Source organism: Rhopalosiphum padi, chromosome 2 (assembly GCF_020882245.1).
Source record: "Rhopalosiphum padi isolate XX-2018 chromosome 2, ASM2088224v1, whole genome shotgun sequence".
Lineage (NCBI taxonomy): Eukaryota > Metazoa > Arthropoda > Insecta > Hemiptera > Aphididae > Rhopalosiphum > Rhopalosiphum padi.
Window position 1 is genome coordinate 42,203,694 of NC_083598.1, and position 12,079 is coordinate 42,215,772.

Genomic DNA, 12,079 nt, shown 5'->3' on the forward strand with positions numbered 1-12,079 from the left:
AACAGTGACACATTATTTAATATTCATATTATATAATATAGAATTATAGATAATTATCATGAATAAACAGCAATTCATTTAAATGATTATACCAGTTTGTAAATCAATTTTTGTTTTTTCTTTTAAATAGTAAATAGTATTTATTACGGTATTTGTTTAAATATGATAATTTTTTTCCTATGCTTTAATGACGGCCTATATTATTAACTAAGTTATTAATTCTTCAAACTATAAAATAATTATCCATTTTTCTAAAATATCAAATTTATTTGAGAAATAATGTAGCTGTTTAAACGTAATTTTTAATTTTTTAGTTTTATACTTGAAGTTTTCAATGTGGAGATGTAAATCAACTCAATAAAATACTATAAGTTCCTAATTCAGAAGAAATGATCTCATTAAGTTTTGTAGAATGATTTATTACATTTTAAAAATAATGACATTTCAAAATTGGTGTCCTAACCACGCTCATACACTGAATAGGAGCTATTAATACAATACGTATTGATACACTCATGTTACTTCTTTGAACATATTGACTAATAATGACCAGTAAAAAATAAATTCTTTGAAAATAACATTCTATCGATATTTATTTTTCATCATAACAGATCACTATTTCTTGTGTTTCTCCTATCAGTAAATCTAAGTGTTGTGAATAATCAATCATGAACTATTAACATTTACTTCATTTTCTATATCTAAATTAATGTTAATAACGAAATAAATTATTAATTAAGAGATTACACCATTCACAACACTGTAAACTAAATATAACGCATAATAAAAAACATATTTAAAACGAATACATTTTTTATTTTAAAATAAAAATACAAATTGTACATCATGGATGTACATTTAAAAATCTTTGTTTAGTTGAAACAATTGGTTGATTTGAAAACACATCAGTTTAAACAGTTTATAAAATATAAAAAGTAATTTTTGATGTAAATATATGATTGATTTTTTTTATTCTGTGAACAAGTTTATGTGCTTGTTTAATTCAGTATATAATTTTTCTTAATAAAAAAATAACATTATCTTATTTTCAATCAAAAATAGTGTTATAAATTTAAATATTTTTTACTTTAAAGCGTGACAAATGCTAATGAAAAATGAAGAGACTGTAATTCAAAGTTTACAGGTTATGATATTGTATGTCTTAACAAACAAAAAAGTTTATCAAAAAATAAAAAATACTGTAAAGCACACGTTATTAGTACCAAATAACTATAAGCTTGATGCTGAATCATAGTCACAATGGTAACTAATTACGTATATACACACTAAAATATTTAAATTTAAATATTCATCAGAAGCAAAAATAATACCATTTTAGCTGACATTATAATATTTTGTTTTCACTTCTGCTGAGGATTTTGTGTACATTTCTTGCATTGAAGTTCTAGACTTTTCAATAAGACCACTTAAGTCTTCTTTGGCCATTCCCTCTGTGGGTATTGGAGGCAATATTGTTATGACTGCGTGGCCTTAAACAATATAATGACCATAAGAAATAATAATAATAACAATATAATTTATGTTGATTAAAATTTCAAACATTGGAAAGTAAATATCTTCTATCAAAAAAACAATTAGTATTACAACTTACTTCATACAAATATTATTATAATTTATTCCCCCCTCTCCCTCCCACTAAAAAAGCTATCATGGCATTTACTTAAGATGATTTATTTGGTTATATGAATAATTACTAGTTTGTAAAATGTTCACAGCTATTACAGCATAAAACCTCACATATAATAGCAATAACTGATTTCTATACATAAAATTTATTAGTGTCGGACATTTATTACTTACCGGGATCGAATATACGTTTTCCATGATTCAAGAAGAAATATTGAGACACAACTACTGGCTGTATTGGACATTGAGCTGAAATAGCAACATGGAATGCACCTTTCTTAAAGTTCAAAAGTTCTGGTCCACCGTGTCTTGTTCCTTCAGGAAACATGCAAATCTTTGCCTGTCAAAAAATAAGAGAAAATAAAACAACTCAACAACATTATGATATTTATTTAAACAAAAATTTAAAATATCAATAAGATACTAACGATTATTATAATGATGTACCTTTTTTCATTTTGATGATGTACTCTCACTTAAATGTAATGTTTATTATAAAAGAAACATCAAAACTTTCTTTGGAAATTAAAATAAATTAAGATAACAATAGTGCTATAGAAAAAGTTATGCTATTAATTACTTGTTTTTCGCGAATAGCTTCTCCAGTCTTATTAAGAGTCTTCTGAGCACTTTTTGCATTCATACGGTCAATAAATATTGTTCCCCACAGCCATGATCCAAGACCAAATGGCCAAAAGTAAAATATTTCTTTTTTGGAGATCACGGTGCATTTTTCCATAATTGGATATATTTCAGATAAAACTGAAATAATAGTTAATCAGAAAATGTACGGTTTATTATTTATAACAATTCCTAAAAGTAAACTATTTACCTAATAAATCCAAACAGCTTTGATGATTGATCAAAACAACACATCCTGAATTTTGTACAATATTTTCTTTACCATTTATTTCCCAAGTTATCCCTAATACTTTTGATACTTGACGTCCACCCCATGCTGGTAATCTGATAAAATTATAAATAAATTATTAAGCTTGATATTTGATGGAAACATACACATGTCTTTATTTACAATCCATTCCTGTAGTCCCTCGGCCTCCATAACATTAATGGTATGAATACAGTTGCAGAGATGTATGACAATACTGTAAATATGGTATATTTGGCGAAGTAACGAAAAGCATGACTAGAAGTGTACATGATAATAATAAACATGATTGCGACAGTGCTGGTTATTTCAAACTTATAGTCGTTTATCAGTAACATTGTTATGAGGTCTAAGGTCGTAACATAATCAGGAGCTCTGGAACACAATAATTTATTTTGTTGAACAATTCTATATAGGTATAAATTAAAAATTATTTAGAAGAAATTCTTTATAGAATATGAACACTGTGCGAAGGTATAAATTATATGCTAAACATAAAAATTTTTAATTTATTAATTATTTTTTTTTTAATTAATGATCCCCAATTTGTAACATTTCATAAATAATAATTGTTCTTGATATATGCTATCGAGGTCAACTCCGTACAACACTATATAGGTATATCTAATTTTAATCATATTTTTTTATACCGAGTAATAATATGACGTTAATGGTTTAATCAACAGAACAGATTATTATTATTTTAATCATTATTATGTAATTCTGATGACATGTATATGAGTATGCCAATTTTCAGGTTATTTGATATTAAAAGTCTTCTACAACAATAAGACAAACATTATTAATTATTCATACTGTGTCAAATTATAAATAGGTTATGATAATAAATATTAACAAAACACATTAATTAAACATAGTAACAATAAAGGTAGATAAAGAGTATGTTGTTCATAACGAATGGAATTATTTAAATTTTTTACAAGTTAGTGTTATTGAGTAAACATTAATCAAATATATTCAAATTAAAATAAGCGGATATTGTTAGTAATTTATATTCATATTTATAATTTTCAAAAAGAATTTGTTAATGAGCTTGATACTTAGTGTTTATTGTTGTTATAAGGTATTATAATATAAAAAAGGAGCTGCGTAATATTTGATAAGCACAAATTTGTCTAGCATTGTGCAAAAGACAAATTCTATTTTTAAACGTAATAGCATTACAAAGGAGAAAAATGTATAAAACGTTGAGAGATACAAATCACGAGACTGAAGATGTTTATAAGGAAATTTGAACAAGCTTTGTTATTTTATTACTTATCAAGTCATTATGGTAAGTTAGGTACTTTTTAATATTACATTATTTCGATGTGGAACATTCCAAAAGATTTCATCTCAGATCGGAATATTTTAAAAAACGTACTTACAATATTAGTTTTTCAATGATCGTGTAAAGTCGGATTTGAAGGTATTATTGAATATTACACTATAATATTACATCATTGACACGGTCGACGGTGACGAAATAATAAAAAGAAACGATAGGTACCTATATATATATATATATCGTACAAATGTTCAATTATTGACACTTATGCGAATTCCGAACACTACACGGTTTGGACGATTTCGTCGAAATAATTTATAACAATAATAACATATTCGATAGGGTTTCTGAGAATAATATTGGGAAGAGTCGTGGCCGAACTCTAAAACTAGTGCGAATTCGACGACGGAGTTGCGTTACTACTTATTATTGCGCAAATGAAAACTGGTCGTCATCTAATGACATTGCTCCACTAATCCACTCGCTTAATGAGTAATGTGTACGGCGTCAAATGTCTCACTGTCTCGAGTGTAATAATAGTAATAACAAATAACACTCAAACGATATTATTACGATAATGTATTGCATGCATAATTGATTTACGAGACTGATTATGCACCGAACCGCTAGACCGACCGACGACCGGCGTTAGCACTAAGCGTGAATATGAATAAGAAGAAAATATAGTTAATCGTGATTGTGACAGAATTAATATCATATCATATACATAATATATAGATCGGTTAACGATTCCAAAAAAAAGAAGAAAAAAAAGTCATTTACCGTTTACAGTTGAAGAATACCGCCGCTCACGCATCGCGTGTACGTATCCCACAGTGCGTGAAAACTAGAACGACGCGCGGGTGGGAGAAAATCGTCAGATCGGAATATTTCAACACGTGCGGTATGATATATATCGATCGGACGAGAAAAACGATATCCGGTCGGCGACAATTCGAGCCAAAAACAGCGGCGATCGTATCACGTATCACGTCGCGACGTTGCGTCCTCCGCCGAGGCAAACTACACGCCAGAATCGAAAACCATTTTAAATTTGCCCCAAATAGGTGGCCAACTCGAGAGCAGCACATACAGCAGCAGCTACTGATAACGACGTTCGTTTATGATAATATTATTTTTATAAGTCTGATTATATCCGTGGTCTGATTGTTCCCCGATGATAAGCCACATGCGTAATATATTGTCGTCGGTTGGTCACATTGCTCGGCGAGTGGTTTGGTGGTCTCGATGTGTGGTATGATGTCACGCGCCGAACAATCCGCTGGTCCTTATCACGGTGCGATAATAATTATTCATTTTCCGTCTACAATATTATACAAACCATAAAGGGAAAAAGGCGATTATTTTATACTTTTTATTTATATTACTGTTGTCAAAGATCGGAACGGTAAAAAAAAAAAAAACAGTAAACCGTATCGTCATCGTAACCGCGCGTTCAAATGTGTACGAGACGATATCCTGTGCCAGTTGTTTTTGAAACCGCCAACAGTGATAAACATAGTAATAATAATTCCGGTTTTCCGTCGATTTTCCTGACTCTCGAGTTTCCGCGTTAAGTACGTTCGGGTCTTTCGATCGAACCGCCGTCTACGAGCTTATGGTTTTACGGGCAGCTTGCACCTTTCCGTCCGACAAATCTTTTCCATCACAGAGGATCGTCACTGTCTCCGCGATGAACAGGAGAAAACTGAAATTGGACATGACACACTCATCTTCGGATGGAGGTAAGTCAACTAAAGCTTTCGCCGCAAAAGCCGAGACTAGTACACGCGTTTGATTGGTTATTATGATTACATCAGCTCTTTTTAAACACATTCGAATAGTTGATTGTGTTATTGTGGTGTACTGGTGTTAAGCAATTGTTTTACCGTCCGATTGCGATGTAATTTTCTCACGTGATTGTCGTTGTTGGTCAGGTCAGACCTTAAAACGTAGTTTTTACTTTGAACTGATGTACTAACTATTTACATTCTATGAACTGTTTTAGACACCAATAGAACCGTTTGTTTTTGTTTTGCTGATTGTTTGTACCCTTAAACCATATATTATTTCTCAGAATTTGTGGTTTAGCAGATTTAACTACCATTGAGTAAATTTTTAGTTGAATTAAGTCAGTGTTTTTTTTTATCACCATTTAGCCATAACATTTTTTCATAATTTTAACACTTAATTTCTTTATAGAATACTATTGGTGCAATTTTCTAGTAAATTAAATAACCAAATCATAATTTTTTTTTAAATTTCCTGCAATTATTAATTTTTATAATTAGTAATGATATAGTGATCAATATTTGATCACATCTATTATATAACTAAAATATTTTATTATCTATACCAAATTATTTTATGTTTACAGAATCCCGAGAAGTTGAAAATTATGTTAATAATGTTAAAGAACAAATTATGAATACAACTGAACATAATAATTCTGACTATGGTTTGTTAATAATAAGTACCTACTTGATATACTAAACTAAAGTATATTTTGTATTTTTTTTTTTTATGTAGTATGGCAGGAGTGTTATGATGATGTATCAGGATTTATATACTATTGGAATACCCAAACAAATAAAGTCACATGGGAAAAACCTGAACATTATGAAACAGCACATAGTATTGAAAACCAAGGTATGATGTATATAGTTAATAAAATGTAAAATTATATAACTGATTATATTATATTATGAATTATAATAATTTAAATATAAATGTTGTAATAAATTTCTGAAATAATGTTTTAGATGTTTTAAACAAGACAAAAAACTCCAGAAAACGGCTTTCAAGTGATTCTTTACCTACTCTTGATCCAAATTCATGTAATAGTTCTAAAAAATCAAAACTGGAATCTAAAGTTTTAAGTGCATTAGTGGCTTATGGAAGTGATTCTAGTGAGGATGAGAATGAAGATGATACGGATCAAAAAACTACTATACTTCAAAGGTTGCAACAAAAGGCTGAAATGTTCAAACAAAAAGAATTAGCTAAAGTACCTAAAGCTACATCACCTGGTCCGTGTAAAACAAACGGACATCCTGATATTTTAGATATTATTGACAAAGAAGTACCTCCAGATTATTTAGTAGAAAAATCTAATACATCAAAATCTTCAGAAAAGAAAACTACTGGTGATATTTTTGATATTTTAAATAGTGAAGTACCTCCTGATTATGCTGATGACACTTTAAACAATAATACTGAAGAAGAAAATAAATTAATTGTTGTTCCAATGAATACTAATACAAATAGTAAACTGCATCCGAAAACTTTTATTAATGATTCAAAATCTAAATACCATTCAAGTACTGACGAAAGAATAAACATTTCAACTTCAGATTCTTTTAAAGAAAATTCATTGAAATCTATTAATCTAATTGCTAATTATGGCGAAGAAGATCCTGAAGATTTAGGTAAAAATTTTAGTTTTAAGCAGGGCAAGATCTAACATAATTTTTTACCGGTGCTAAGTATAAAATTAGTGCTCTCTCAATTTAACCTCCTCTATTATGCTACTATTATACGTAAATACCAGCATAGATAGAGCTTAATAAATTTAGTTGGGGGGGGGGGGGCTCAAGTTCCAGATTACTTAATGAAAATAATTATTAATAACTTCTTATTTAGTTAAAAATAATCTTGTTTATGTATTTTAAAAACAAAAAAAATAAAAATCAGCCACCACCAATTTAACAAATAAACTAAAATGTATTTATGTATTGCATAGTATTGCAATATTACTACAGATACAAAAATAAACTGTAAAATAAAACAACTGATATAGAAGAAATAACTTTAATTGTTTTAGGTACTAAATAATATTTTAAATTGTAAGTAAAAAAAAAAAGTACTGTTATATGCCCTTTAAGTAGTATATTTATGAATAATGATACTAAACTGTAGGTACATAACTAGGGTATATATTTAGGGGGGCTTATCCCCCATAGCCCTTCCCTAGCTCCGCTAGAAAAAACATTAGAAAAAAAAGGAAAAGAAAAAAATCTTAGATACTTGATTAGGAAAAATGTGTATTATATACAAACCTTAAAATAAAAATTGTTGCTTGACTTGTACGTTTTAGATAAAAAAAATTTTTAACACAGATAATCTACATGGAAAATGGTGGTATTCATAGGCAAAGTAAAAGTAAAATGTTATTTGTATTATAATACTTATTATATTTTAATGAATAAAAACTGTTAATATATTCCCTTATTCTTTGGTAATTTGGCGCCTCCTAACTAAGACTTTCGAGGTAAGATCCCTCTTCTTGTATCTAGCCCTGGTTTTAAGTATTTTTTAATACAACCGCCAAATTTTATTTGATAATTGATAAGGAATAGGAAATTAAATATGTATTAGTAAACTAACTATATATATATTGCAAAATAAAATAATTTTTTTATTATATTACAGATGATCAAAAAAGTGAATTAAACGAGAAGTCATTTTCTTATGTCCAAGACCCATGTGCTAATATTAAAATTGGATTTGGTTATTCTGTCACTTCCAATCCTAAAAATGGAGGTTCTATAAATTTTGTTAAAGGCGAGACAATAAATGTACATGACAATCATAATACCAATAAAAATAATGTTTTAACAAAACATGAAAAAGATACTATCAAAAATTGTGATATAAAAAAAAGTAATGAATTGTTATTATTTTAAACTAATATTTTTTTATTTTAAATACTATTAAAGTATTTTTATTTTTACTACTAGCTAAAAATTATATTGAAGATTTATCACTGCTGATCTCATCAAAATTACATTTTCTGTCAGATTGTGAAAATAATGAAAAATTGTCATCTGTTCAAGTTATGACTATTAAAATTGATGTAAGCTTAATTTTATTATAGTTAAATCAATTTTTATCATCATAGTAGTATATGTTAACAGTTATATACAGCAGTAGTTACTAACCTTTTACGAGCATGACCTTGAAATTTAAAATTTAATTTTCTATACTTAAAAAAATCATCAATTATTATTATGTAAAATATTTTAAAAAAATAGCAATTATATTTATAAGTATACCAATTATTTATCATATTCATAACAATTTTCTGCCATAATCTTTTTTTCATTTATTTATTTTATAATGATTTTTCTTTTAATGATCTCAAAAAATCATGCTTAAGTATGTGAATTATGCACTCTCACTCCTCAGTGAAAATCTCTTCGGCATCAATTTGAATTGTAGCCTGAATTTCAGTCATTCAGTAGAACCAATTTTATTTGTTAATAGCTTAAAATATATTAGAATGAAATGACCTATTATCAAACATAAAGGTGAAAATGTTATGTCTGTTTTCATCGTCAGTATTTATACAATACTTTAATTTTTAAGTGAATTATGAGCATTTTTAAATATTAATATTTTACATATTTTTAACTCGCTTAAAAATTAAAATATTGTTAAAAACTAATGAGAGAACACAGATTATGTTCATAATAAATAAAGTTTGAAAATAGATTATTTTACTCCAATATTCAAGCTAAACATACAAAATTGGTTTTACTAAACTAAAATTTTCCATACTGTTTTTAAGATGAAGACAACACATGCAGGTATAGTGTCCTCTTAAATTTATAACAATATATTGATTTTTAGACTTTAATGGAGGCGTGGAAAGATAATTCTTTGAATGATGAATATTTCTCTAAGTGGTTGGATGAAATGGCTATCGAGTTATGTACTTTAGAAGAGTCAGTTGCACCGGACGGATGGACATGCCAATGGGACAAGTATGTGACATATAATTTGTTAAGATTATGGACTAACAAAATGTTTCATTATAAAAGAATTAAAATATGTATTTTATTTAATAATATTCATTTAGGAGGGGGTTTATTGTTATTGAGAGTTTTTAAACAAAATATTAGTAGTACTATTGATTTCCAATAGTGCAATTATTTTGTAATAAAGGCTAAAGCAGTGTTTTATCATATTCATCTGAAAACAAGTAGGTATGTATGTGGAAGCATCTAGATACAACATGATCAACTTCAATGCAGATTGAAAAGAAGAAAAATCAACAAAATTGACTTGAAATGTGCAAATTAATTAATTATTACTGTAATAATATTATATTTTTACTACTTTATATTTAATAGTATTCAATTGTATGGTTTGCATATGAGCCGTGTTAAGCGCAGGTGGAATAATATGGCGGAATTAATATCTACAAGACAGGTTTGTCTCCAACAGGCTCTACGACAACATTTTTTCATTATTAAAATGGTTATTTGAGTCGAACATAAGTATCATTATTAAATAAAGTTTTATTCTAAATTATTAATATTAATTTACAAAAAAAAAAAAAAATTGTTAGTTATATTTTAAGCATAATTTTTTTTTTAAATTTTTAAATGTGTTTTCAAAACTAATAATACTGTTTGTTTTATAATGTTGTGTTATGGATATTATTTTAGAATTAACACGCGGTATTACTATCAGAATGATGTTGATGGTCGTACCCAATGGCAATACCCAACAGAAGAATCTGAACATACTCCTTCACCACCTATGATATCTAATGCAAGTACTCCTCCTCCTCCAAATATTTCTGAACAAAATTCTTGTCACCCTGAACCAGTGGACATGGATATCGATGAAGATAACCATAAAGAAGACACTGAAATTATTGTTGTATGGATAACAAAAATAATTGTATTTGCCATTCTTTTCTGTATAATTATTAAGCTCTTATTTAACTCTAGCCACCAATCCCTGGGGATGAACTATCATATGAATTGAATTCATTTTATGCTGATCTTGCTCAGTTTGAATCAAAACCAGTTATTGAAACAATGATTGCAGTTCCATCACCTGAAATAGTTGAAACTGCACCAAATTTAAAAATCCCTATTGATACATTCAAAAATACTAATGATGAAGAAAAAGAAATTGTCAAACCAAAGAAGAAAAAAAAGGTATTAATATAATTTCAACTAGTTGTTATTATTAAAATGAAGGTACATTATTTCTTTACGGTCTTTGTTTGTATTATTTTGACACTAATTATTATTAATATAAAAATTTGAAATCTATGTGTATCAGTTTAATATACATGAACATAATATTCATGGAATTGAATATTATAGTAGCGGCCAAACGTATGTGTGATTGGTGACTCTACTTACCTGTGGCAATATTATACAAGATAGTCTTCAAACATAAACAGCTGTTGGCGGAGTATTAGAAAACTAATATTTTTATTATTAGTTTTAACGCCTTTTTTAAATTCTACATGATAGTATTCACTCACATAGAGTCAGCAAAAAATTATTTTATTTAATCTTGTATAATATGTATAATATACATATATATATGAAATTTGAAAGCTTTGGTGTGTGAATATTACCTAAAATAATAGGTTTTAATTTAATGGCGAAGTCACCAATCGCACATATGTTTGGTCGCTACTATAGTTGTACTATAGTTTGTACGTATTTAGTATAATATCTATCCTATTGCAAAGACTGGCAATTTTTACATCTTGTAAAATTTATTAAACTTTTAATCAGCTTATAAATTTTATTACACAAATAAAACAATGATTGAACTAATATTAATATATCGTTGTATCTGAATGGAATTAAATTTTTTTATAGTTAATCTAAAATGTATAATTAATATAATATTGACATGATTGTATTGTATGGATTTTGTTTACAGGTTGGAAAATTGGATGTGGGTTTAGGATTAAAACAAAAATATGTATCGTCACTGGTACAAAAATGGCAACAAATTCAAAATGAAATCAAATGACGGCTGTTTTATCATTCAATTTTGTTTGTTTTAGATTAATTTCTAAATCTTTAGTCTTACCAATTCAATTATTTATAATCTGTTTGTAAATATTGTAATTACTTTCAGAAATATACCATAAAATATATTTTAAATAAGTTAAATTTTAAATGTGTATTGAAACATTTTTATGTGTAAAGTCAGTTATTAAGAAAATGTCAGCACACTCATTTTTATACATTGAAACTTAGTATTAAAGATTAACTCTAATTCAAAATGAATGTATACTTTATTTTTATAAAATTTTGTTTAATTGGTTATATCAAATTACATAAAAATGATTGTGCTGACATTCTTTCAAGGAAAATGTATGTAGTATGTATTAATAAATAAAATTTAATATAGAACATTAAACATCTAACAGACCTCATTGAAATTAATTTATATGTTATGTTCAATAGTAAAGTATACAACTTAATTTTTTA

General features: G+C 27.4%; 2 protein-coding genes across 4 annotated transcripts; one reads left to right on the forward strand and one right to left on the reverse strand.

The window, feature by feature from the left end:
* Positions 1 to 795: 795 nt before the first annotated feature.
* LOC132921513 (1-acyl-sn-glycerol-3-phosphate acyltransferase beta-like) lies at positions 796 to 4,931 on the reverse strand. Of its 2 annotated transcripts, none has more exons than XM_060984574.1 (6): positions 4,608 to 4,931; positions 2,681 to 2,911; positions 2,480 to 2,613; positions 2,228 to 2,409; positions 1,822 to 1,987; positions 796 to 1,490 (listed from the first exon to the last, which is right to left on the reverse strand). In XM_060984574.1, the coding sequence occupies exons 2-6, from the start codon at positions 2,872 to 2,874 to the stop codon at positions 1,336 to 1,338; spliced, it is 831 nt and encodes a 276-aa protein (XP_060840557.1). In that variant the 5' UTR covers positions 2,875 to 2,911; positions 4,608 to 4,931; the 3' UTR covers positions 796 to 1,335. The 2 variants fall into 2 exon arrangements, with proteins under 2 accessions (XP_060840557.1, XP_060840558.1); XM_060984575.1 differs by lacking the exon at positions 4,608 to 4,931 and adding an exon at positions 3,925 to 4,542.
* A 142-nt stretch (positions 4,932 to 5,073) lies between these two features.
* On the forward strand, positions 5,074 to 11,765 carry LOC132921511 (formin-binding protein 4-like). Of its 2 annotated transcripts, XM_060984571.1 has the most exons (10): positions 5,098 to 5,569; positions 6,202 to 6,282; positions 6,354 to 6,473; positions 6,587 to 7,252; positions 8,256 to 8,486; positions 8,564 to 8,679; positions 9,456 to 9,589; positions 10,277 to 10,493; positions 10,565 to 10,777; positions 11,523 to 11,765. In XM_060984571.1, the coding sequence occupies exons 1-10, from the start codon at positions 5,443 to 5,445 to the stop codon at positions 11,613 to 11,615; spliced, it is 1,998 nt and encodes a 665-aa protein (XP_060840554.1). In that variant the 5' UTR covers positions 5,098 to 5,442; the 3' UTR covers positions 11,616 to 11,765. The 2 variants fall into 2 exon arrangements, 1 of the variants encoding a protein (XP_060840554.1); XR_009660898.1 differs by lacking the exons at positions 10,565 to 10,777; positions 11,523 to 11,765 and having other exon boundaries at positions 5,074 to 5,569; positions 9,456 to 10,085; positions 10,277 to 10,309.
* Positions 11,766 to 12,079: the final 314 nt, after the last annotated feature.

Excerpts from the sequence above, each read along its gene's own strand:
- LOC132921513 (XM_060984574.1), bottom strand. The coding sequence starts at position 2,874 with ATGTTACTGATAAACGACTATAAGTTTGAAATAACCAGCACTGTCGCA. Across the intron at positions 1,988-2,227 it reads AAGCTATTCGCGAAAAACAA|GCAAAGATTTGCATGTTTCC; the intron begins GTAATTAATAGC and ends ATTTTTTGACAG. Across the intron at positions 1,491-1,821 it reads AAAACGTATATTCGATCCCG|GCCACGCAGTCATAACAATA; the intron begins GTAAGTAATAAA and ends ATATTGTTTAAG.
- LOC132921511 (XM_060984571.1), top strand. The coding sequence starts at position 5,443 with ATGGTTTTACGGGCAGCTTGCACCTTTCCGTCCGACAAATCTTTTCCA. Across the intron at positions 8,487-8,563 it reads AAATTGTGATATAAAAAAAA|CTAAAAATTATATTGAAGAT; the intron begins GTAATGAATTGT and ends TTTTACTACTAG. Across the intron at positions 10,494-10,564 it reads AAGACACTGAAATTATTGTT|CCACCAATCCCTGGGGATGA; the intron begins GTATGGATAACA and ends ATTTAACTCTAG.